At 51.1% G+C, this 25037-nt stretch overlaps 1 protein-coding gene across 1 annotated transcript in view; it reads right to left on the bottom strand.

The window, feature by feature from the left end:
- The window catches only part of C2H6orf132 (chromosome 2 C6orf132 homolog), a 36491-nt gene that overhangs the window by 9150 nt on the left and 2304 nt on the right, over nt 1-25037 (bottom strand). The window contains exon 2 of the mRNA XM_006069191.4: nt 16186-16292. Coding sequence (XP_006069253.4) covers nt 16186-16292 — 107 coding nt within the window. The remainder of the gene's footprint in view (nt 1-16185; nt 16293-25037) is intronic.

Below are 25037 nucleotides of genomic sequence, written 5' to 3'. Positions count from 1 at the left end.
ACTCATGGCCAGCAGCACCATAACTCACGCCTTCGAAGCTTACCTAACACGCGTATTTTCTCTGTAAGGCACCTCGTAGCTTCCTTGCACGTAGGGATATTAGACAGCACATCAGCCCTGTGCTTAGGGGGCATTTTATTTAATTTTTAAAATTAAAAATGTTTTTCTAGCCATTCCACACAACATGTGGGATCTTAGTTGCCCGACCAGGGATCTAACCCATGCCCCTCTACATTGGAGACACAGAGTCTTAACCATTGGACTACCAGGGAAGTCCTTAAGGGCTATTTTTAAATAGCAAAATCACCAACAAAAAGCAAAGAAATATGAAAAGCACGGCACTAAACAGAAAAGGACGCTTATTTACAGTACCAGGACTGAAACAAGGAAGCGAAATGTCCTGTTCGACCTCAGCTGGTTCCCTGTGCAGCAGGTGGCAAACTTTTCACTGCTCCGCTCGAGCCAAAGTGTCTTGAATACTGATTTGGGGGGTTACAAATAAATTTTAGCGAGTAGGTGAATTACAGATACCGAATCTGCAAATAATGAGTCAACTGTATATAAATCTCAATTGAAACAGATAAAAACAAAACAAAACTGTTCATGACTCCCCAGGGATGTCCACAAGATCAAAAGCCAACCCCCCTTGGCCTGGCCTCCCGTTCACGCTTAGTTTTCATTAGGTAGTTACAGAAAAGTAAATAAGAAAAGAGCGGTGACCTGGAGTATTGACAACACTGTGGATACCTTTCAGATCTCTAGGCTTGCAGACCATAACGCGTTTACACAGCTGTTGGTCTGTACATACTATTTTGCATTCTATTTTTTTTTTTCCCTCCAAACACACATTTCCATATGTCAACAAAGTCCACACACCTGTCCTTTGGAGGAGCTGTGGGGCGTTTTGTGGTAGCCTTCAAGGTCCTCAACACCCTGGCGGTATCCTTCAAGCTAGTGTTAATTTCCATTCACCTGTTACAGCAAATCCAACAATCTAACTGAACCAGCTCCCTCTCTAGGATCCTTCCAACCCACCCCTCTGGTTCATGTTCATCCCTGATACTGGGTGTTGGTCAGGCTGTGCCCCTCTTCCCACCATCCATTTCTAACAGTAACACCCCTTGCTCTGTGCTGTAAACACATGCTCACCATCACACCACCCTGCAATGAAGACGTTGTCCCCATGAGCCAGAGAACGCAGAGGTTTAGAAGTCTGACAAGTTGTTTACACTCTCACGACCAGTGGTGCTAAGCCCAGGTCTGTGGAGCTCCCACCCCTGAGCATTTTGCTTCACTAAAGTCCAAGTCTCTAATCCTAAAAGGATTCACAGAGCCCCTCGAGAAAGACGGTAGAGGGAATGAGAAAATTCTGGAGCCAGACTGCTTGAATTTGAATTCTAGCTCTGCCTTCCACTGGCTATATGACTCAGCCAATGACTTAGGTTCTCTGTGCCTCAGTTTCCTTGACTATGAAACTGATTTAAAAATAAAATTTACTGGGACTTCCCTGGCAGTCCAGTGGTTAAGACTCCACACTCCCAGTGGCAGCGGGCACAGGTTCGATCCCTGGTTGGGGAACTAGGTTCTCACATGCCACACAGCATGGTCACAAAAGAAAAATAGAATTTACCTATTCTAGGGAAGTTGTGAGGATTAAGTGATGCAATACACAAAAAGCACTTGCTCCTGGCATGCAGTGAAACCCAACAAACGTTGCTGCTGCTGCTGCTGCTAAGTCACTTCAGTCGTATCTGACTCTGTGCGACCCCATAGACGGCAGCCCACCAGGCTCCCCGTCCCTGGGATTCTCCAGGCAAGAACACTGGAGTGGGTTTGCATTTCCTTCTCCAATGCATGAAAGTGAAAAGTGAAAGTGAAGTCGCTCAGTCGTGTCCGACTCTGAGCGACCCCATGGACTGCAGCCTACCAGGCTCCTCCGTCCGTGGGATTTTCCAGGCAAGAGTACTGGAGCGGGTTGCCATTGCCTTCTCCAACAAACGTTAGCTCTTGTTATTCCTACAGAGCCATCCCTTGTCTGCACCAGGCCATACTGACCGACTGCTGTTCAGAGCAACCCGCAGCCAAGTCCCACAAGGGAGGACTCCTGTTCGCGCTCTAGATATTCCCCCAGTTCCTCCAATGAGATCTGGTTGTTCCTTGGAGCCCAGGGACATGTCTTACATGAATCCCCCAAACATGGACACATAGTAAGCCAAGCTATTGCTCACTGATGGGCTGATGGCACCAACCCTCTAGACTTAATGGTTTAATATATACGAAGGGGGATTCCAGGCAGATGTTTCACAAACATCCACAAGACCTTGGGGTACCAAGGGCAGTCTCAGAATTACTCTCTGGTTATATGAGGGCAGCAAACAACTCATTTTATTCTTAAAGAATTCTGAAGAACTGAACGGCCTTGCTCCACCATCTACTTTTTTTCTGCCTCTGTTTGAGTCAAATGGCCACATACTTGTTCTCAGCCTCTCTCAACCCTGCATTCTGAGATGCGGAACATACTGCACGAGAGGCAGTACACAAGACTGTCTAGCTGTTCAGTCGCTAAGTCCTGTCCAACTTTGCGGTATACCCACGAGTGACTGGCTAATAACCCTCATGGAGTATGTATACTCTGATTTTGATGAGATGGAGGCCAGGCCTTTAAAAGCCAGGGTTGAGCTCTCATTACTCTTTTGCACATAATTAGAAAGTAGAAAGACCTAGGGACTTTTCTTTTTTTTTTTTTGGGGGGGGGACTTTTCATCAAGAGTTTTCGGATTCCAGTCGTGCTCTGGATTTCGCCTGTGCGTGTGTGACGTTGCCAGCAGTGTGAGCTTGGATGAGCCGTAGCAACTATGATGTTCATCTATCATTTATGCACCTACTGTGTGCCAGCACTCTGTTATCTCAAATCCCTTAAGAGACAGGGTGCAAACCTAGGCCTCCTAACTTCCCTTTTCTACAAATCAGAGACTCATTTTCTTCATGTATAAAATGGATGTATTTCCTGCTTTGTGGGGCCATTATGACGACCACAGGAGATAATGCTCCTAACCCTGGAATCTGTGTTCTAAATCTTCTCCCCACAAAGGTGAAAATACTGTGAACAATCAAAGCAAGCTGCCTGGAATCCCAGAAGCACCTTCTGGGTCACCCTATAATTATGTGTGAATTAGGAACACAGACGGACTTTATGGGCTGGAGGTAATACTGTCCACCCCACCTTTGATCTTAACTCTGAAAACGAATTAGATCCCAAAGACCACAGGATGGAAGTCTGTCTCCCGAGCAGCCTTGGAACGCGCACACACATACACACACAGAGTCCAGAACACACCTATCACATCCCCAGAGTGCTTGAGGTGCTGTGGTACTCTGTTACCCTTGGGGTAGGTCCCAAAGTCCAGCCTCACTCCTTCAGTTCAGTTCAGTTGCTCAGTCGTGTCCAACTCTTTGCAACCCCATGAATTGCAGCACGCCAGGCCTCCCTGTCCATCACCAACTCCCAGAGTTCACCCAAGCCCATGTCCATTGAGTCGGTGATGCCATCCAGCCATCTCATCCTCTGTCATCCCCTTCTCCTTCTGCCCCCAATCCCTCCCAGCATCAGGGTCTTTTCCAATGAGTCAACTCTTTGCATCAGGTGGCCAAAGTATTGGAGTTTCAGCTTCAGCATCAGTCCTTCTAATGAACACCTGGGACTGATCTCCTTTAGGATGGACTGGTTGGATCTCCTTGCAGTTCAAGGGACTCTCAAGAGTCTTCTCCAACACCACAGTTCAAAAGCATCAATTCTTTGGCACTCAGCTTTCTTCACAGTCCAACTCTCACATCCATACATGACTACTGGAAAAACCATAGCCTTGACTAGACGGACCTTTGTTGGCAAAGTAATGTCTCTGTTTTTTAATATGCTATCTAGATTGGTCGTAACTTTCCTTCCAAGGAGTAAGCGTCTTTTAATTTCATGGCTGCAATCACCATCTGCAGTGATTTTGGAGCCCCAAAAAATAAAGTTTGATACTGTTTCCACTGTTTCCCCATCTATTTCCCATGAAGTGATGGGACCAGATGCCATGATCTTAGGAGCCCCCAATACTGAAATGAACGCAGCCCCAAGCCCCAGCTGGCCCTGCTTCTTCTCCTCACACCTGCCTGGGCTAGCTGTCCCTTCCACCAGTGTGGACTGAGGAAGGCAAATACAAACTTATTTTAATGCAAGTGCTAGTAAAACAGACCTGGAAGGTACGTCACTCCCCTTTCAACACGGGGACCCAGGGAGCTGGCATCCAGTGCCCTGGCTTGGGTGGTGACAGAGTTCAGTGTGCAAATGCACAGGTGTGAACAGCATCCATCTCCACGGGGAGTGAACTTCCTCACCTGCCTCCCTTAGCCTCAGAGGACTGAGGTGAAGCCTCCTTTGGAAGAGGGGCTGGAGGTACATCTCAATGCGATGTGTGATCCTGCGATAGGGGAAGGGTGTGCTGTAAAAGGGTCTTAATGGACAATCAGCGATGATTGAATGTAAAAGGTATATCAGGTAATAGTATCGTATCAATATTAAATTCCTGAATTTGCTAGTTGTGCAGAGAATGTTTGTGCTTACATAGCACACACATGGTATGTAAGATTTTTTTTTTTTTGAAGAGGAAGGTTTTGGTTTTTTACTAATTGCATTATAGTTGATTTACAATGTTATGAATAGGTAAGTAGGAATAAAGGGATCCGATGTCTCAAATTACTCTTTAACATTTGGGAAGAAACAATGTGTAAATAACAAGAGAGAGAGAGCAAATTAAGCAAATGGAGCACAATGTGGTGAATCTAGGTGGCGGTGCTAGGGAGTCCTTTGTACTATTCCTGCAATTGCTCTGCACATTAGGGTTGGTTAAAAAGAAAGAGTTACTTAATACCCTTGAATGGTCCATTTAAAAATGGTTAAAATGGTAAATTGTATGTTATGTATCTTAACAATTTAAAAAGTTAAAACATAGCAAACAAAAGACCAAGGGCTTCCCAGGTGGCGCTAGTGGTAAAGAACCTGCCTGCCAATGCAAGAGACTTAAGACACGAGAGTGCAGTCCCTGGGTCAGGAAGATCCCCTGGAGGAGGGCACAGCAAACCACTCCAGTATTCTCACCTGAAGAACCTCAGGGACAGAAGAACCTGATGGGCTACAGTCCATAGGGTCGCAAAGAGTCGGACACGACTGAAGCGACTTGGCACACACTCCCGCAAACAAAAGAACAAGAACACCAAGAGAGAAAGTCTTGAGGGAGACTTACAGCTTACCCATCCACTGGACAGACATCAGCATCTCACTTCTTTCTCTCGTTTCTAATATTCCCGACCCTAACCATAACCATAACAGCTGCTCAGTTCAGTTCAGTTCAGTTCAGTTGGACTCTTTGCGACCCCATGAATCGCAGTACACCAGGCCTCCCTGTCCATCACCAACTCCTGGAGTTCACTCAGACTCACGTCCATCGAGTCAGTGATGCCATCCAGCCATCTCATCCTCTGTCGTCCCCTTCTCCTCCTGCCCCCAATCCCTCCCAGCATCAGAGTCTTTTCCAATGAGTCAACTCTTCGCATGAGGCGGCCAAAGGACTGGAGTTTCAGCTTTAGCATCATTCCTTCCAAAGAAATCCCAGGGCTGATCTCCTTCAGAATGGACTGGTTGGATCTCCTTGCAGTCCAAGGGACTCTCAAGAGTCTTCTCCAACACCACAGTTCAAAAGCATCAATTCTTCGGCGCTCAGCCTTCTTCACAGTCCAACTCTCACATCCATCTGTACCATGTGCTCTGTCTTCCATCTCTTAATTCATTTGCTTTTCACAACATGAGATGCGATCGGTGTTATTACACCTCCCCTTTACAGATGAGCAAACTGAGGCAGAGAGGTTAGGTGACTTGCCTAAGAACTCACAGTTAATTAGGTATCACTGTCTTTCCAAGCATCTACTAGTCACCTACACCCCCAGCTTTTCACCTGGCTCTGCCAGGCACATCCTGTGTCCCTCCCTTCCTGCTACCCCGAAAGCTTGGCCCTCCTTCAGTCCTCACTGTCTGTTACCTAGACAGACAGACAGACTACTGCTATCATCTCCCTGGCTTCTGCCTCACCCCATTCTTTAAGCCTGATGCCAGGATGTTCTTTCTAAAATGCATCTCAGGGAATTCCCTGGTGGTCCAGTGGTTAAGACTCTGCCTCCCAATGCAGGGGACACAGATTCAGTCCCTGGCTGGGGAACTAAGATCCCACCTGATTCGGAGCAACTAAGCCCATGGGCCACAACTGCTGAGCTCCCATGTCTTAACTAGAGAGAAGCCCGGGAGTCACAACTAAGACCCAATGCAACGAAAAATAAATAAATATTTTTTAAAAAATAAAGAAAGAAATAAAATGCATCCCAGAGCAGGTCCCTTCCCTGTTCAGTGTCCTTCTGTCGGTCCGGAAGATGACACCCAAATGCCTTCCCATGGCGTTCTAGACTTTTCATAAGCTGTCCTGTCCACAGCTCCCACCACATTCTCCCACCCACTCACAAATTCTGGGCTCCAGTTAGTGGTTCTCGTGTTTTTCCACCAGTGTCCCTGGAGACCTGCCTCACTCAAGAGCAAATGGGCTCCCTGCAGCAGGGATCTTCAGTACGGCAGAGAGACCACTCCTTGGAGGGAGTATTTGGAGGTTCTGGGGGTGAATCTATAGCTTGAAAAGCCCCTAAATGATTTGGCTCTACTTCCCTCCCCCACCGTGCAGAATCACTGCAGCTGCTTGCGATTCACTCCCACATACTCTCAGACCTCCCAAATCTTGCTTTGCTCTTTTTTTTTTATTAGAGTATAGTAGATTTAAAATGTGTTAGTTTCTGCTGTACAATAAAATCAATCAGTTATGCATATAGCTATATCCACTTTTTAAAACTCTATTCCCATATGGGTCATTACAGAGTATTGAGAAGAGTTCCCTGTGCTGTACAGTAGATCCTTATTAATTATCTCCTTTAACTTTGGTTCTTATTCTTAGATGCCCTTCTTTGTCCAGCTAACTCCTACCTATCCTTTAAACCCTAGATTAAATACCCCTCCTCCACGAAGTCCTCCTTGGCAACCTTAGCCCGAGTTCATTTCTCTTCTCAGTGTGTTCCTCACCCTGTGTGTGCATTCTGATACCTGACATTTATTAGGTGCCTACTATGTGCTAGGCACTGTTCTGAGTACTTCACATGTAGCAACCTAGTTAATCGTCGTAGTAACCCTAAGAGGTAGGTTGTTGTTTTTATTGTATAGAAGATGAAACAGAGGCACAGAGAGGCTGAGTACATCGCCCAAGGTCATAGAGCTAATAAACAGCAGCGTCGATACTGGAACTCGGAGCCTGCCCTCTTTGCCACTATTCACACTCACACTTTTCCTCCAGCATGCTGCTGCTGCTAAGTCGCGTCAGTCGTGTCCGACTCTGTGCAACCCCATAGACAGCAGCCCACCAGGCTCCCCCGTCCCTGGGATTCTCCAGGCAAGAACACTGGAGTGGGTTTGCATTTCCTTCTCCAATGCATGAAAGTGAAAAGTGAAAGTGAAGTCGCTCAGTTGTGTCCGCCTCTTAGCGACCCCATGGACTGCACCCTACCAGGCTCCTTCGCCCATGGGATTTTCCAGGCAAGAGTACTGGAGTGGGGTGCCATTGCCTTCTCCTCCAACATAAACGAGGCCTGTTGCAGGTGGCCCTGGTCTCTGCCGGCCCAGCCCAGCCTGTCTGTGGGTAGGGGGACGGCTGATTCTTTTTGCCCCACCTGGCACAGATAGGGCAATTCAGTGAGAGTTGGATGAGTGAAGAAACTCCTGGATGAATGAATGAGAGGTGGCAGGAACACAGGACAGGGAGGTGTAAAGTCTGTGTTCTGGCGCCAGACCCACCACCAATTAACTGGGAACAAAGGGCCTCCTTCCCTTCCTCCTGTGAACGCTCTTTAGGATCATCTCCAGCCTGGCGTTCTGTGAGTCCTGGCCCATAAGTCCCACCTGTGCTCAGCTCACCTGTGCCATGTGGGCAGCGGCCTGAACACCGGAGGCCACCCTTCCATGACCAGGTGTTGAGATGGACCTCCGCCCTTGTCTCGGGAGAGTTCTTGGGGCGAGGGGGGCGGCGGAACAAGTGGGGGCAGGGAAGGAGGAAAGGGGAGGAGGGGGGAGGGAGGAGTCTGTGAAGCTGCTTTTCCAGGAGTCACAGGGCGAGGCCAAGCGGGCAGGACTGGGCCTGAGGTCACCGCTGGCTCCGATGTGGGCCTGTGACCGCCGCAGTCAGCCGAGGGCTGCCCCACCCTCAGCACGCTTGCCCTGGGAAAATCACAGACCCCACGCCCCAGGGGGCTGCCTGCAGGGGCTGGCGTACCCCTCAAGCAGACTCAGGAGGGAGACGTGTCTGGCCCTTGGGGACAACGGCCCCACATCGAGGGACGGGGTGTGGCCACCCGGTAGGCAAGGGAAATGACCAAAAACATGCAAATGAGCATCTGAGCCCCTCTGCTGGGGCAGCCCCTTGGCGCCTCAGTCCTCAGCCAGGCCACCCCCACTCCGCAACAGCAGCCTTGCTCAATGCCTGGGGCAGAGTCCAGGTGGAGCATTCCCCCTGAAGCTGGGCCTCAGCCCTTCCCGAACCCACACCCGGACAACACCCAGAAGCTAAGATCCCCGTCACCTTGCCCACTCTTCAGCTCAGTCAAGCAGCCCCATCACAGCCTCGTATACTGAAAGGTCACCCAGCAATGATTAGCTGGCAGGGAGCCTAGGGACGGAAGTGCCATTCTGAGAATATTTATATATATTTCCTTCCTTATACTTGTCTCTATTTTCAGTTCTGAACAATGAACTTCTGTTTCCTTCACAATTAAAAAATACACACACACACAATCCGTAGTTTTTTGTTTTTGTTTTTTTAAGTTCTTGTAATTAAGAAGAGCATGGGACTTACTTCCCTGGTGCTCCAGTGGGTCAAAATCCACTGTGCCATTCGAGGGATGTGGGCTCGATCTCTGGTTGGGGAACTAAGATCCTACATGCTGCATAGCAACTAAGCCTGTGAACCGCAACTAGAAACTCCAGGTGTTGCCACACAGGTTCCTGCGTGATGCAGTGAAGATCCTGCGTGCTGTCCCTAAGACCCAGTGCAGCCAAATAAATGAATGCTTAAAAAAAGAAGAAAAGCATGGATTTTGTAGGTGGGTAGACCACACTGGAGAAGGCAATGGCACCCCAGTCCAGTACTATTGCCTGGAAAATCCCATGGATGGAGGAGCCTGGTAGGCTGCAGTCCATGGGGTCGCTAAGAGTCGGACATGACTGAGCGACTTCACTTTCACTTTCCACTTTCATGCATTGGAGAGGGAAATGGCAACCCATTCCAGTGTTCTTGCCTGGAGAATCCCATGGACGGAGAAGCCTGGTAGGTTGCAGTCCATGGGGTCACACAGAGTCGGACACGACTGAAGCGACTTAGCAACAGCAGCAGCAGACCACTCTGGCAATCTTAATTTAACTCCATTGTCTCAAAGATAGAATCACACACTCCGTGGTCAGGAAGTGTGCCCCCTTCTTGCCTTTTGAGGTTCAGTTTTCTCATCTGTAAGATGGGGTTGATCCCACCTCTGTGGGTTTGCTGTGACATCAGAGGCCTCCCCACACCTAAAGAGATCCCGCAGAGAAGCACTCAAGGAGGGGGCATCTCTTCGGGCCCCCACCCCTCAGGTCCTAACAAGGCTCAGTGGGTGAGCAGTGGCCCGAGTCCATGGATACTCTGTTCTGGGAGGGACTCCTGGGATGTGTCTGTCTGGTTGGGCTTGAAGAGATAGATGGGTGCTTCCCCGAAGTCAGGGCCAGGTCACCGGGAATCCCCTACTGCCCTTTTGACCACAAATATTTCAGAGTTAAAGAGAAGGAGGAAAGAAAGCAGAAAAGAGGAGGGGAGGAAAGCATTCACTATTTGAGGACTGAGGTTGTCTCCCCCTTAAAGTTATAGGGAGTCAGAGCCCACCACTAGCCCCCTGATGCACCACCAAGGATCTGGGGGACAGCCTCACCCCACCGATGGCCCCAGCCCAGTCTCCTTGCCCTCCCTGGGCCGGGACACACATCCTCATACCTGGGGTTCCTCAGATCGCAGGCCAACCCCAAGGGTGGGTCACAAGGGTTGGGCCAACGGGCTACACACAGTTGACCTTGAGTGCGAGCCAGCTCAGAGCCTTAGTGACACACTATGGAATGCAAACTTCCTCACAGATCCTCCAGGAGCCTGGCTGGGGCACCTCAGTGTGGGGTGCAGAGCTCGGGGGGTGAGGGAGGTGACCCTGAGTCAGAGTCAGAGCCGGGAATGGTTGGGAACACTGCGGAAGGCTGGGGAGCAGGGGGATGGGCCCCCGGAGCGAGGGCCACAAGGAAACCCCTCCCGGCACCCAGCGTCCCCAGCTGGGTGAAGCCCTGGCGGTTGTTTCCCGGCTTTGGGGGACCCAGTGAGCATTTAAAATCAAGAGCTCCAGGACCTTCCTGGTGGTCCAGTGGTCAAGACTTCACCTTCTAGTGCAGGGGGTGTGAGTTTGATCCCCGGTTGGGGAGCTAAGACCCCACATGCCTTGTCAAAACCCCAAAATAGAACAGAAGCAATACTGTAACAATTCAATAAAGACTTTTAAAAAAATGGTCCATGTAAAAAAAAATAACCTTAGGAAAAAAAATTTTTTTTAATATAAAAAGAGCTCCAGGACTTCCTTGCCCCAGCCCCTGCCCTCTGCTGAAGCTCATGCCTCCTTTCTGGGGGACAAAGAATTCCACCAACAATGTTGTCTTACTCTGGACCGACCTGCCACCCCAGGATCTCTCTCATCTGGGGGCTGTGCTCTGTTGCCCTGCAGGGCAAGGAGTCCATGGGGTCAAGGAGGCAAGCCCTAAGAGCCCACCCCGCCCCCTTCCTGACCTTGCTCCAGACACCAAGGTCCCTAGAATCCTCCATTCAAATGGGCCTTAGGCCTCTTCTGGTGCCTCAGTGGTAAAGAACTGCAATGCAGGAGATCCAGTTTCAATCCCTGGGTTGGGAAGATCCCCTGCAGAAGAAAATGGCAACCCACTGCAGTATTCTTGCCTACAGAATCCCCACGGACAGAGGAGCCCAGCAGGTTGCAGTCCACGGGGTCAGAAGGAGTTGGACACAACTGAAGCAACTAACACTTTCACACTTTAGGTCACTTCTAGAGATGCTTTCCCAATCAGTCCTTCTGAAGGCAGCCTGAGTAGGGGGCACACATCCCTGAACCCACAGGGTGGCCAAGTGTGTGTGCTAAATCACTTCAGTCGTGTCCGACTCTACAACCCTATGGACTATAGCCTGCCAGGCTCTTTTGTCCATAGGATTTTCCAGGTGAGAATACTGGAGTGGGTTGCTATTTCTTCCTGCAGGGGATCTTCCCGACCCAGGGATAGAGAACCTGTGTCTCTTACGTCTCCTGCGTTGGCAGGCGAGTTCTTTACCACTAGCACCACCTGGGAAGTCCCATAGGGTGGCCAAGGGGTGGTCATATGTGGTTGGGATGAGGGTGTATGTTGGGCTTTGGGGGTTCAGGCTGAGGCCCTCCCTGTGGAAGAAGAGCCAGGTAGGCAGCGGCAGAGTGGCTTCGGCGGGGAAAGGGTGCTCCATCTGTTCACTGGCTGCAGGCTTCCGACACCCACTCCCACAGGAACACCCAGAGCTCCCCTACCCAAGAGCCCTGACAGCTAACGTCAGCCAAGAGAATCACTCAAAAGCCAATCATGACCGACCGCCCTCCCCAGCTCACCCAAAGGAGCGCCAACCCCAAAGGGAGCCTGGGCCTTGGCTTCCAAGACAGCTCCCGGGGCTGGGGATGGAGAGGAAGGGTGGAAAGGAGAAATCCAGCTGACTCGGGCTGCATCTCTGCTGAGGAATAGAGGGTGGGCCTCCAAACAGTCAGGCTTCCTGCCCGGAGCCCAGCCTGACATCTCCCCAGGCCCTGCCAGCCCTGCCTGACTCAGAGGGTGGGGTGACCCAGGGAGCTCTCACTGCCTGAGGCACCCCGGGGGACCTGTCTGGCCAGTTTCCCCATATTTGCCTCATTGGCATTTCTTTTTCAATTCCTCATATGCACTGCCCTGGAGATGGTCGGGTTCAGACTGGGGTGGGGCCAGAGGCAGCCCCAGAGACAAGTTTGCCCTTCCCACCACCAGCCGTCCTACCGTCTCAGCTCTGAGAAGCTAGGGACAGGCTGTGGCTTGAGTTCTGGGCCGAGCTTCCCCTTGGAGGGAGAAGGAAGTGGGGAGAAAGGCCCCTTCCCAGATTTAGCACAGGCCCATCCATGGTGGTGTAGATGGGAATTGGGAAAAGACCTGGGCTTGGGGTCTGTCTCTTCCTCCATGGAGCTGAGGGAGTTGCATGCATCCCCCCTCCCTGGGCTTCAGTTTTCTTATTCCAATGCTCACCAAGGACCATGCCCACCCCCACCCCCAGTTTTGAAGTTTGCCATGCTAATCCAGCTCCTTGGAGCTCTCAGAGCAGGAAATTGGGGCAGGGTGGGGTGGGGGAAGCCCTGGTGGCTAGAGGGCCTCCTTTTCAGAGGGCCTGGCATCTCTGGGGGCCTCCAGAGAGCTGACCCCACTTCCTGCCCCTCTGTTAGTGAGTTATTTGAACACAGAAAGTCACAGCTGAGGAGACCTTAGCAGACCATCGCATGTAACTCCGCTGATGGGTGAGGAGCCAGAGGCCCCGGGAGAGGAAGGGCCTCGTGGCCCAGAGGCAGAGCTGGGACTGGTCACCCAAGGATCAATCCAGAGCCTGCCCAGTCACCGAGAGATCCCAGGGTCCTTCTCGTAACTGGCCTTTGGCGGCCAGCTGCCTGGGAAAGTATGGAGTAGGCCAGAATATTTCTCCATCCTTTGAACTTTCACCTCAATAGGCAAGGAAGGTTTAGGAAGGAAGCAGAAGCGCTAGCCATGCCCGTCCCCTCCTCATCTTGCCCTCCCCTCTCACACCATCCCACGGGGGGCTCATGAGGGGTCATGAGAGCAACTGTATGCTCAGAAGACGGCCTGGCCTGGTTGGCACTCAAGGAAGAGCATGGGCCTGTCATGGGCACTGCAGCCTGGCACCTCCCCTGCCCCAGAGTCAGGCCTGGGAGGTGCCCCCTGAGTGTTGGAAGGCAGGACAGGGAGGGGCGAGGCACAGCTGTGAGGCCGTGTCACAGCCCAGCTCCCCAGCCAACCTGGCTTGGGGGGAGGGGGCTGAGGGCAGAGTGTGCACATCTGCGTGTGAACCTGCAGTTCTGTCCTCCTGCCTCTCATTCTCCCGGCCTTCTGCCCCGGCGAGGGGAAAGCAGAGGCCCCAGTCCAGAGCCTAAGGCAGAGGAGATGGGTTCCCCATAACCCAGATGCTGGAGCTGCTTTGTATCTTAGGACCTGAGTCAGGAGCAAAACAAGTCCCCGGGACACAAGCGGTCAGCCTCAGGGCTCCTAATCTCGAGGTGCATCATAGGTGGGCTTCTGGGGCCTGAGATCCCTGTGCTGGAATTGTAAGCAAGATCGTGTGGATGTGGCCCACAGCCTCAGCATGGTCTCAGAGGGGTGTGTGATCCCCAAAAGGCCAGGCAGGAGTGCAGAGAGGCGGACACAGGAGATGCAGGTGGTTCTGCAGGCTGATGTTGGGAGGGAAGAAGGAAAAGTTTCTAGGTCGTGGGTGGAAGGGCAGGTAGGATGGCCCAATAGAACTTGGACCCGGGAGCCTGGCTACAAACCCCAGCTCTGCCACTTATGAGCTGCCTGTCCTTGACCAAGTTACTTCCCCATCCTGAGCTTCAGCTTCTCTATCAGTTCAGTTAACACATGCTAAGCACTTGGGATGGTGCCTGACACACAGGAAGGGCCCCCCACAAGTCAGTCACGATCTCATGGCCCTGCTGTTGGCTAGGACCACGCCAGCTGCACAGTTGGCATTGAAGGCACGGAATGACCTTCCCTTTCTGGGTTCAGTTCCTGCCAGTGTCTAGGGAGGCTGGTGTGGACCCCACGAGGTCCCATTCAGTTGTGGATTCATGGCGTGTTCATTCCCTCGTCCTCACCAGTGAGGGGCTGTGAGTTTGCTGGGGAGAAGCCCCATCTCCTGGGACGGGGTCTGAGGCTTGCCCTGAAGGACTGTTCCCAAGCCAGTACCAGCCAGCAGCCCCTAACCCTGTGCAGCGCTCCCAGTCAGGCCCTGGTTGGCCCAGATCAGATCCAAACCAGAGGACCCCAACCAGAAGGGAGGAGGGCAGAAAGGTATGGACCTGTGCTGTTAATCAAGTTGTCCAAAGTGGGTGGGTGGGTAGAGGCAGGGATACAGGATGCTGACCAATCAGAACAAACTCAGTTATGCCTCATTAACGCTTTACTTGCTGGTGTAGACCTGAGAGAGGAGCTAAGAGACCAACAGCCACTCAAGGGGCAACAGCCATTTATTTCAATATTTTATCAACCACAATGGGCACGGGTGTGTCAGCCCTGGGTGCCCACTGCTGTAATTCTGAGTATGCGGTAGATGAAGGGAGAGAATCAAATTCACTTCTAGTGACAGACAATCTCAAAACTGTTTTCATCTGCATATATGGGTGCGGTAACCCTGGAAACAGTTTTATGCATCTCTGGAAACAGTGAGGAGTGGAGTCATTTGCTTTATACCTTTTCACTGGTGGTGTTGTACTTTCTGTATTTGTCTGCGATGTCCATGAATTGCTTTTGTAACCGGAAAATAAATTATAGCCGTATGCCCAGCAGTCTGTATGCTGAGCCCTCCACATACAGGCCTTGGGGACACAGCAAGGAGAATGTAAGATTCAGTCTCTCCCATCTAGAATTTCAGGTCTGTGGCGAGACTGAACAACCAGAAAAAAATTGACGATGGTGCGAGGGAGGTGGTTGTGCCAGGCAGTGCTGGGCAGAATTTGTGGGTGCGGGGACCAAGGTGTCGGGTGCTGTGAGGTCTAACGGGCCCCTGAAAACTCAGATCACGATTTGGTGCCTTTTGAGTTGAGGCAGAACAGAGCCTCATGGAAGTATGAGATGCTGTGACCCCGGTGTCACTGTCCCAACAGGGACCCAGGTCTCACAGATGGTAATGAACCTAGAATTTATGAGGCTGGCTGTTTAGGTCTAAATCTGGGCTGTTGTATATAGTAGCCACTGACCACAAGTGGCTACTGAGCCCTTGAAATGTCACTGCTCAGAAGCAGGATGTGTGCTCGAAGTGTGACGCGCTAGACTTTGATGACTTAGTGTGAAAGAATGTAAAACATCTCAGTCGTACCTTCTACGTTGGTTAAATGTTGAAATAATCATCTCTGGACTAATTTTACCTATTTCTTATTCATGTTGCTACTAGAAATAATAGTTATACCTGAGGCTTGCATTGTATTTCTATTGGACAGCACAGGCCTAGGCTGTCTTGGAAAAGCCAGAGCTCTCGTCACAGTAAATAGAACCAGTCACGGGGAGGTTGTTTTGAGTCTCTTTCCCTTGTCAGAGAACAAAAGCCCAATCACAGGCTCCAGAAGGGAGTGTTTGGTTTCTGGCGGTTTCAGACCCACACATAAAGCAGTCCACGTGCTCTTCTCCCAAGGGTCACTGCTATTTGACCTTTGAGACAGTTCAGGTGTCACCTCTTCCAAGAAGCCTTCCTTGACCAATCCCTGTGGCTCGGTAGGCTGCTCCTGCTCTGGTCTATGTATTAACAGTCTCTTACTGATTCATCCCCTATACTGGGCAGTGGGTTCCTTGAGCAATCCTGGGTCAATCATCTCTGAATCCCAGCATCCTATGCAAGGCCTGGCATGGAGCAGGCAGCCCCTGGTGAGTGTAAAATAGGAATCCCATTGAGCTGGAGATACCCACCGCTCCATTGCTTCTGCACCCAATTTCCCCATAACCCCTCCTTAGGTTTCGACTCAAAGGAGCTGACACTCCTAATCTCAGCCTTCCTGTCGTGAGCCATGCCTCCTCCCAGTAGCCGCCCTCAGTTGGCATCAGGAAGGAAGAGGATGGACAGAGGGTGAGGCTGATGACCACTTGGACCAGGGCAGGTGGGGCTGCCTTCTCTGTGGCAGTCCAGGTGGCCCGCCCAGAGCAGACCCTCCGACCTCAGGGCAGAACGTACTCACCAACGGAAGAAAGGTGAGCAGGGGCCGGACTCTTGGCCGAGCTTTCAGTGTGGCGGTTCCCGACTCACTCACAGTGTCAAACCGGTTGTCTCCATAATAGATCCCATCTAGAGGAGACAAGATGGGGGAAACCATGACTGGGGATCAAGGGCATGGGGGCCAACTGAGTTTAGTCTGCCCTGCAGTTCCCAGTAAGGACAACCAAGCCCCTTGGTGGCCCCTGCTTGGCCCTGCCAGGCGCCTCTTCATGACAAGATCCTACAGGTGGATGTGCGCTGATGGGGCCACCGGAAACAGCACTGCGAGGGACTCCAGGGGTGGTTTCTCAGGGTCTCCTGGGGCTTTCGGCCCCCAGCTACCATCTGTCTCCTGATCTACCCACTGCAGGATCTGAGCCTTCACTCCCACAAGACCCTCCTTTGGGGGCACTGAGAGCTTGGCCAAGGCCCCAGCTAATGCTTATCTCTGAGAGAGGGAAGAAAACAAGTTGTTTTCTCTTGAGTGTTTGAATTTCTAATCTGAAACTAGTAGAGCAGATGAGGCCACCCAGTGGCTTAGCACCCACCTTCTGGACTCTGCTAACCTGAGATCTCTTTTATTTGTTTGTTTATTTATTTGGCTGTGCCGGGTCTTAGTTGCAGCATACAAACTCTTAGTTACAGCATATGGGATCTAGTTCCCTGATCAGGAACTGAACCCAGGCCCCCTGCATTGGGAGTGCAGAGTCTTAGCCACTGGACCACCAGGGAAGTCCTTAACCCAAGATTTCTTTAGCCCCCAAACCATCAATGATTGGGGGTCATGGCTCCATTTGAGGTGTCCTTGAGGGCAGAGCAGAAAGAACAGGACAGTAGGGTCCACCTGATTTAATACAGATCCCAGCTCTGCCATGGACTTGCCATGTCATATAACCAGTCTGGATCTCAGTTTTCCCATCTGTACAATGGGAGCAATGACGGGGCCAGCAAATGTGGTTCTGTCCCCTGTAGAAAGATGATACAGAACATTTCTCTTCCTCTAGTTGCTGGCCCTGTGCTCTGGGTTGTTTCTACAGGAGTGGGAGGGAGTGAGACGCTAGTCACATTTTCTCAACCAATCGCCCTCATGACTCTTGGCACACATGGATGGGAATTTCCCATCCTGCCCCAGATTCACACTGTCACCTCCGAGAGGCAGGAGTCACTGCAGACCTCCTATTACATGGGCCATGAGCAAGGAGGACTTTCTCCATTTATGGGACGTGGGAGACTTCCTCTTTAGCTAGGGAGGACAGAGGAGAAAAGTCAAAATTCCACGAACTAGTATGCTACTAACTGAAACATTGGATGAACGGTGATTACTTTTCCTCTTGTATGTGACTTTAGGAGGAAATTACGAGTTTACAGATCTGACATAGAGGGCCTTGAATATGACATGGAGGCTCCAGGGGGCATCTTAGAAATGGGACCCAGAAACCTTTGTGTGTTGCCCTACCAGGCAGAGAGTTGGCTGGCACATTCCAGATTCTCCACCTTTCTGAGGGACCAACACGGCAAGCTTTCCCCTCGTCCCTGGAAATTCCAGTTTCCAGCACTGCCCTGTCCCATACACTCTGGGCAAACCCGATTTCCCAGTGTGGCTGCCAGCCTCCACGCCTGGGCCTGGAGACCAAGATGCCAGGGGGTGGGTGGGGAGGGAGAAGGAGGTTGTAAGAGTGTAGATTTGGCCCAATCAGAAACAAGAATAGTAGAGATAACCACACCTCCAACCGCTAACACTAAAGCCCACCCAGTTCTCACTGGCTCTAATGTCTCACCAGCGTGTTGACACCAGGGTTTCCGAGGACATTCTCTAGACAGGGCTTTGAAACCAAGGACCTAGATCTGACCTGGCAGCCAGGTCCATGGCTGCCTGGCCCCTTATTAGGACATGGGGTAGGGTGGGGACTAACCCAGGCATGCTCCCCTCCCTCTCACTATTTCATTTAAATCTGTACCAGTGTTGGGGTCAAGGGAGCATCCTCTCTGCAGTTGAGTTACCACAATATTAATAGTTACTATTATTGTGTACCAAGGAGTTTTAGAGGTTCCCTGGTAGCTCAGCTGGTAAAGAATCCACCTGTGATGCAGTAGACCCTGGTTCGATTCCTGGGTAGGGAAGATCCCTTGGAGAAGGGATAGGCTAGCCACTCCAGTATTTTTGGGCTTCCTTGGTGACTCAAACAGTGAAGAATCCACTTGCAATGAGGGAGACCTGGGTTCAATTCCTGGGTTGGGAAGATCCCCTGGAGGAGGGCATGTCAACCCACTCTAGTATTCTTGCCTGGAGAATCCCCACGGACAGAGGAGCTTGGTGGGCTACAGTCCATGGGGTTGCAAAGAGTCAGACACGACTGAGCTGACTAAGCACAGGAGTTTTAGAAGCAAGCAACCTGGCAAGCTGATCTCTATAATAGCAGTAATAATATAATTCCAGGTAGAATTTATTGGACACTTGTAATGGGTCAGGCACGCTTCTAAGCATCTTTCATGCATGCTCAGTCACTCAGTTGTGTCTGACTGTTTTCAACATCATGGACTCCTCTGTCCAAAAATGCTCAAGTGGGTTACCATTTCTTCCTCCAGGGGATCTTCCCAATACAGGAATCGAACCTGCATCTCTTATGTCTCCAGCATTAGCAGCAGGATTCTTTACCTCTGAGCCACCTGGGAAGCCCACAGAGTCCATGACTCAGCCCATCTTCTGAGGCACTGTTGTCTTGGTTGGTTTGTGGTTATTTTGAACTGGGAAACCCTTTCTAAGAATATGATTGTTCTCTAGAATACCTGTGGAAAGGGAGCAGCTCTGGCAGAGACAGGCGTGGAAGGCCCAGGTGGCTCCCTTCCACGGGAGCACCTCTTGGAAATTCAAGTTGCTTTCCCAGTTCTAAGAGGTGTGGCTGGGATTCAGGGAAGGAAATATGATGAGGGAAGCAGAGGCAAAGTGGTGTGATGTGTGAAAGACTCAGCTGGCCATTGCCAGCTCTGAAGATGGAAGGGGCCGTGAGCCAGGGAGTGCAGGCAGAAGGAGGAAAAGGAGAGAAAACATTCTCTCCTAGAACCTCCAGAAAAGAACAAAGTGTTGCTGACATTTTAATTTTAGCCCAGTGAGATCAGACTTCTGATCTACAGAACTATGAGATATTAAATGTATGTTATTTCAAGGGGGAAAAAAAGAAAAGAAAAAGAGGTGTGTCTAGAACCTGATACACTTTCCTGGGCCCCTCATACCCGGGCACAGTTCCCAGCTGGTCAAGTCACACCAGCAAGTGGGGTAAGTGTGACCGCTGCCATAAGCTGGGATGCCCGAGTTCAAGGTCAGGGCTGGGGCTTTCTGAGCCTCAAGGTCAAGGTCCAAAATAAAGAGAAAGACAACAGAATCAAACTTTGGGGATTTTCCTGCAGAAGTAAATGAACTCTGCTGGGATCAGTCTCAGGGACACTAGAATAACTTTCTGGGAAGCGCCCTCCTCAATAGAGGAGATAAAGAAGGGCCTCTTGAGGAAGATGAAGTCAGGAGATAAAGCTGGTGACAGAGAGGAGGCTGGACAACTCTACCCAATGGGGCAGAGCCACCAGGAGGCGGGTGGCCCTTTTCTCCCTTGTCAGGGAGAATTCTAGAGTCTGGACCCTTGGGGCTGCCCTCTGTGCCAATGGGGAGACTGAGGCCCAGAATGGCTGGTGGGGGGTGCTGGTCCAAAGTCTCAGAGCAGCTGTGGTGCCAGGGCCCAAACGGGGTGCCCCCTTGCAGTGCTGGGCTCCAGGCTCAAATAAGGGGGTGCCCTACACATGGCACGTGGCTTACTGCCTCTCCCCAAATAGGCTAACCTAGTTTTCTCGGTTTGGAGCAGGGTGTGTGTGTGTGTGTGTGTGTGTGTGTGTGTGTTATGTGGAGGGGGGAACCGCCAGCTCTGGGGGAGCTGAGGACAGGGTACCTATGGCTGCCTCACTCCCAGCCCTTCCTTTCTGCTTCTCCCCAACAGGAGGAACCTCTCACTGGGCCTTCTTTCCTCACAGAGCTCAGGGTTGAAAGCCTGACAAAATGCTCTTCCTGCCCCAGCCCCAAAGCTGCCCATGGGTCTCCATGGAGGCTGAAGTCCAGGACAATTATTTATCTCCTTCCTCACATCCTAGATAGGTCCAAACTAGAGAGGAAATGAATGATAAAAATGTAACTCTCTGGGACTTGCCTGGTGGCCCAGTGGCCAAGACTCCAGGCACCCAATGCAGGGGGCCTGGGTTCGATCCCTGGTCTGGAAACTCGATCCCATATGCCGCAACTAAGAGTGTGCTGCAACTAAGCCCTGGCACAGCCAAACAAAATAATTTTTTTTGTAACTGTGTGATACCTGATACACAGTATTATGAGCTAGGACCATTCTAAGCTCTCTTTACATCCCTCTTCACACACCTGTGTGGGAGGCACTTTTACTATCCTCATTTGCCAGATGAGGAAACTGAGGCTCAGAGAGGTTAAGTCTTCGGCCCAGGGTCCCACAGCTGGTGAGGAAAAGAGGCCAGGATTCAAGTCCAGGCAACCTGACTCTGGAATCCAATTCCCTCTGGCTACAGCCAGCACAGCAGGGATTCGACATCCCTTTGCTCCCTCTCCAGAGAGCTTGAAGAGTTGGTGAGGCCTGGAGGAGACAAATGCATCCGGGAATCAGGTCTGAGGTCATGCCCCAGCTCCTCCGGGTAGCACTCGAGGACTCTGAGCACTTGCTCAGGCTGGGTTTCCCCTCCGCCAAATGGGGATCCTTTAGGGAGAAGCCTCCCAAAATCAAGGGAGAGAAAAAAGCTAGCAGAGCTGAGAGGAAGGCTGGGGTGACAGTGTGGGGTCCCAAATTGCCAGGAGCCCCCACATGATCCCACGAGCACTGGCCACGGGTCTCATCAAATTCCAGGTGCTTGGGGCTTCTCTGGTGGCTCAGTGGTAAAGAATCTGCCTGCAGATGCTGGGGACAGAGGTTCGATCCCTGATCCAGGAAGATCCCACATGCCGTGGAGCAACTAAGCCTGTGCTCTAGAGCCGGGCAGCCGGAACTACTGAGCCCTCATACTGCAACTACTGAAGCCTGCGTGGCCTGGAGTCTGTGCTCCAGAACAAGAGAAGCCACCGCAATGAGAAACCCGTGCACTGCAACTAGAGAAAAGTCAGCAATGAAGACCCAGCACAGCCAAAAATAAATATTATGTTTTTTAATAAAAAATTCCAGGTGCTTAAAAAGGGTGGGGTTTCTAGCTTGGAGAGTTTGTTACCTTGACCAGAGTAACCCAGAACCCCAAAACAGGCCCCAACCTCCACCTCACCGAGGTAGGGCATGGGATCCTTGTCACTTGGCTGGAGCCCCAGCCTTTTAGGGACGAAGCTAGGGGGCCCCATGTGAATGTAACCCACAAACGGCTGATGAGGCCCTTCCTTGCTAATTAACAGGGCCACATGACAGGAACCTGAAAAGGCTGGTGTGTCCCAGCAAGTCTCAGCAGGTCTGACCCAGGGTGCCAGAGAGAAGCCTTTGTCCAAGGGCAGAGGGGACGCGGAAGGTGGAGTTGGGCTGGGCTGGGAGAGCCACAGAATAGGGGAGGGGGGACCACGGTGGGGAGGAGCCTCGGGGTTGGGGACTGGGGAAGCAGGAGCGTAGCAAACAGGCACCCCCAACAACCCCGCCCGCTTCCAGGCTAGGACACGCTCCCGAGTACGGCCTACAGCCCTGGTGAACTTCACCTGAGAACGTGTCTGAAGTGCATCAGAATCTAATCTTAACAAGGTCCCGGGTGACTGGATGCACTAATTTTTGAGCTGCCTGGAGTCAGACTGACAGCCTCTGAGTCTTTCCTCAACTGAGAAAACAGTTTTTAGCATGGTGCTTGTTTCAGTAGATAAGCGCTTGCTAATGCAGGAGACTCAAGAGACATAGGTTCAATCCGTGGGTCAGGAAGATCCCCTGGAGAAGAAAATGGCAACCTACTCCAGTATTCTTGACTGGAGAATCCCATGGACAGAAGAGCCTGGTGGGCTACAATCCATGAGGTTGAAAAAGAGCAGGACATGACTGAGCATGAGGGGGAAAAATAATAATGATGATGGTGGTATTATTATCATTAATTTATTGGCTGGGAGAGAAGGGGCACCCTGTAGCCTGCAGAGGTCAAGGAAGGGCCTGGCTTTCTAAGTTGAACTACAGGAACAAGAGGAGCTTATATAATGGGACAGCAGAGATGGTGTGTGTGTGTGTGTGTGTGTGTGTGTGTACTGAGCTGCCAGCAAACCACAGCACACCTCCAGGGGATGGGAGTAAACAGAAATCTCCTTCACACCCCTGCCACGCACAGGTCATCTTTCCTTTCAGGAGGCTGGTGCCAGCCTGTCCCGGGCCAGAAATATGTGCTCAGAGCCTGGAGTTCATGGCTTTCTTACCCGTTAGCCTGGCCTGAGACATGAGGTCCCCAGGAGCAGGACTGGTAGAATCTGCAGCCACCTTAGGGAGAACGCCCAGGGGTTCTCATGGATAAGGAACTGGGATAGGCGCTATACATTTATGTAGAACTGCAGGAAGTCCTCAGTGGGGGAGAGAACGGCCCAGCTCTATCTGGGGAAGGATTCTCAAATTTTCCCATACAAAAGAATCACCTAGGGGACTTCCCTGGCAGTCCAGTGGCTAAGACTCTGTGCTCCCAATGCAGGGGGCCTGGCTTCAATCCCTGGTCAGGGAACTAGATCCCACATGCTGCAACTAAGAGTTCATATGCTGCAACTAAAGATCCCACACAGCCAAATAAATTAATTAATTTAAAAAAAAATCACCTGGCAGTTGGTGAAAAGTCCAGAATCTGGGTCTTAGCCCAGAGATTCTGACTTCCTATACCTCAGGTGGGGCCCCCAGGAATCTGCATCTCAAATAAGCATCCTAGGTGGCTGTGAGGAAGGTGACTTACATTTCGGAGGAAGGGCCCCCAGCAAGCAGGGTGTCCTATTGGTGGGGTGGGGTGGAGTGACGGAAGATAAGGAAGCTTGGCTCAACTAATCCAAGAGCCAAGAGAGGAGTCCAAAGCCATTGGCAGCCTGGTCTCCGGCTGCAGCAAGTCCCTTATCATGAGATTTAGAAAGATCGACGTCTCTGTTTTCTCACATACTTTAAAAACAATTGTGTGGCCTTTTAAGACCCTTGCGTGAGCCCAGCGGGGAGGCCTAGGCTTCATTAGGAATGCAATTGCATTAAGGGCTTCTAATAGTTACTGGATAAATAACCAGGGAATTCCTGTATGGAAAAATCTACCCATCACCACACTCACATGACTGTTTGCATTTTACCTGCTGCACCCAGCCTACCCTTGTGCAAACAGATTTTTACATGACTGTAGCCAAACAGCAAGTGCATACTCCTTAATTCCCTTACATACTCCCCACTGATTTTCTTCCCTCTGCATCCTACCAGCTGTTCTCCAAGAGTATGGATACTGCCAGCATCGCAGAGAACATCACAGACTCAGGGACCCTATGAAACTCTAATTCCAACCCCTTTGAGACCGCTTCACAGATCAGTTTCCTCTGGTCTACAGCAATGTTAGGAGGAGGAACTGAAGCAGGAAGTGCTCAGAGCTAGACATGCCCTGATAATAATAAACCATGCAGGAGTTGACAGATTTGTTCCGTAAAGGGTAGCTAGTAAATATTTTTGGCTTCGTGAGCCACACTCTCTGCTGCAGTCACTCAATTCTGCCCTTAGTTGCAAGAAGGTAACCACAGAAGATATGCAAATGATGGGTGTGACTGGGCGTGTTCTAATAAAACTTTATTTACAAAAACAGGCCATGGGCTGTAATTTGCCAATCCTTGTTTTAGTGTCTTTCCTTTCAATGCTCTTCAAAGCACTGCCATATACAAAATTCAAGCAATCATTCTGTAAGGAGCCTGGACACCAGACTGCTGGACCCACTTAACAGAAGCAAAAAAAAAAAAAAAACTGAGGCTCAGAGAGTGGCCAGGCCCCCAGTTATTAACAGAGGTGGACCCCAAAATAGGTCTGAGGTCTTCATCAAATCTGAGAATCCTCAACACTAGTCCTTCCTGTCCCAGCCTCCAACACATGTCCTGCTTAGCAGGAAGATTTCTGCTACACCCACTGGTGCCCGGGAAATACCCTGGAAACACTGGAGATCCATTCTGCTGGCTGCACGTTGCTTCCCACCTCTCCACGTGGTGCAAGCAGGCTAAGTCAGCTGGAGACCCAGCTGTGCCCTAGGGAACGGGAGGCTCCCTGGGCTCCAAGCCCTGCTGGTGGAGGCAGCAGCTGGCCAGAGGTGACTGGGCACCATGCCCGCATCTCTTTACTAACCCCACCAGAAGTCTGTTCGGAGTAGGAAAAATGTTGGGGAATTTACCTATGGCAAAAATATGTAATGCAAAAATGTAGAGAAGCGTGCAAGGAAGGCATTCCCTTTGGGGAAGGAGTGTGGGGGGAGGTGTTCTCAGGTAGATGCCTCTCCATCCAAATTCCCCCTTGATTACCTTCCACTTGCGAGGCTTCCCTGGTGGCTCAGATGGTAAAAAATCTGCCTGCAATGCAGGAGACCCGGGGTTCAACCCCTGGGTCAGGAAGGCCCCATGGAGAAGGAAATGGCTACCCACTCCAGTAGTCTTGCCTGGAGAGTTCCAGGAGAAGTCTGGTGGGCTACAGTCCACCGGGTCCCAAGGAGGTGGACACGACTGAGTGACTTTCATTCATTCATACCTTCCACAAAGTCACCTCTGCAAGCTGGAGTGTGGTCTCTGGAGCCCCACAACCTGGATTCAAATATTGGCTCAGCCCCATGAGGGAAATCTGGGGGCAATGA

The sequence above is a fragment of the Bubalus bubalis genome, chromosome 2 (assembly GCF_019923935.1).
Source record: "Bubalus bubalis isolate 160015118507 breed Murrah chromosome 2, NDDB_SH_1, whole genome shotgun sequence".
NCBI classification, from domain to species: Eukaryota; Metazoa; Chordata; class Mammalia; order Artiodactyla; family Bovidae; genus Bubalus; species Bubalus bubalis.
Note: the sequence above shows the minus strand (reverse complement) of the source record. Positions and strands in the feature narration are given on the sequence as shown.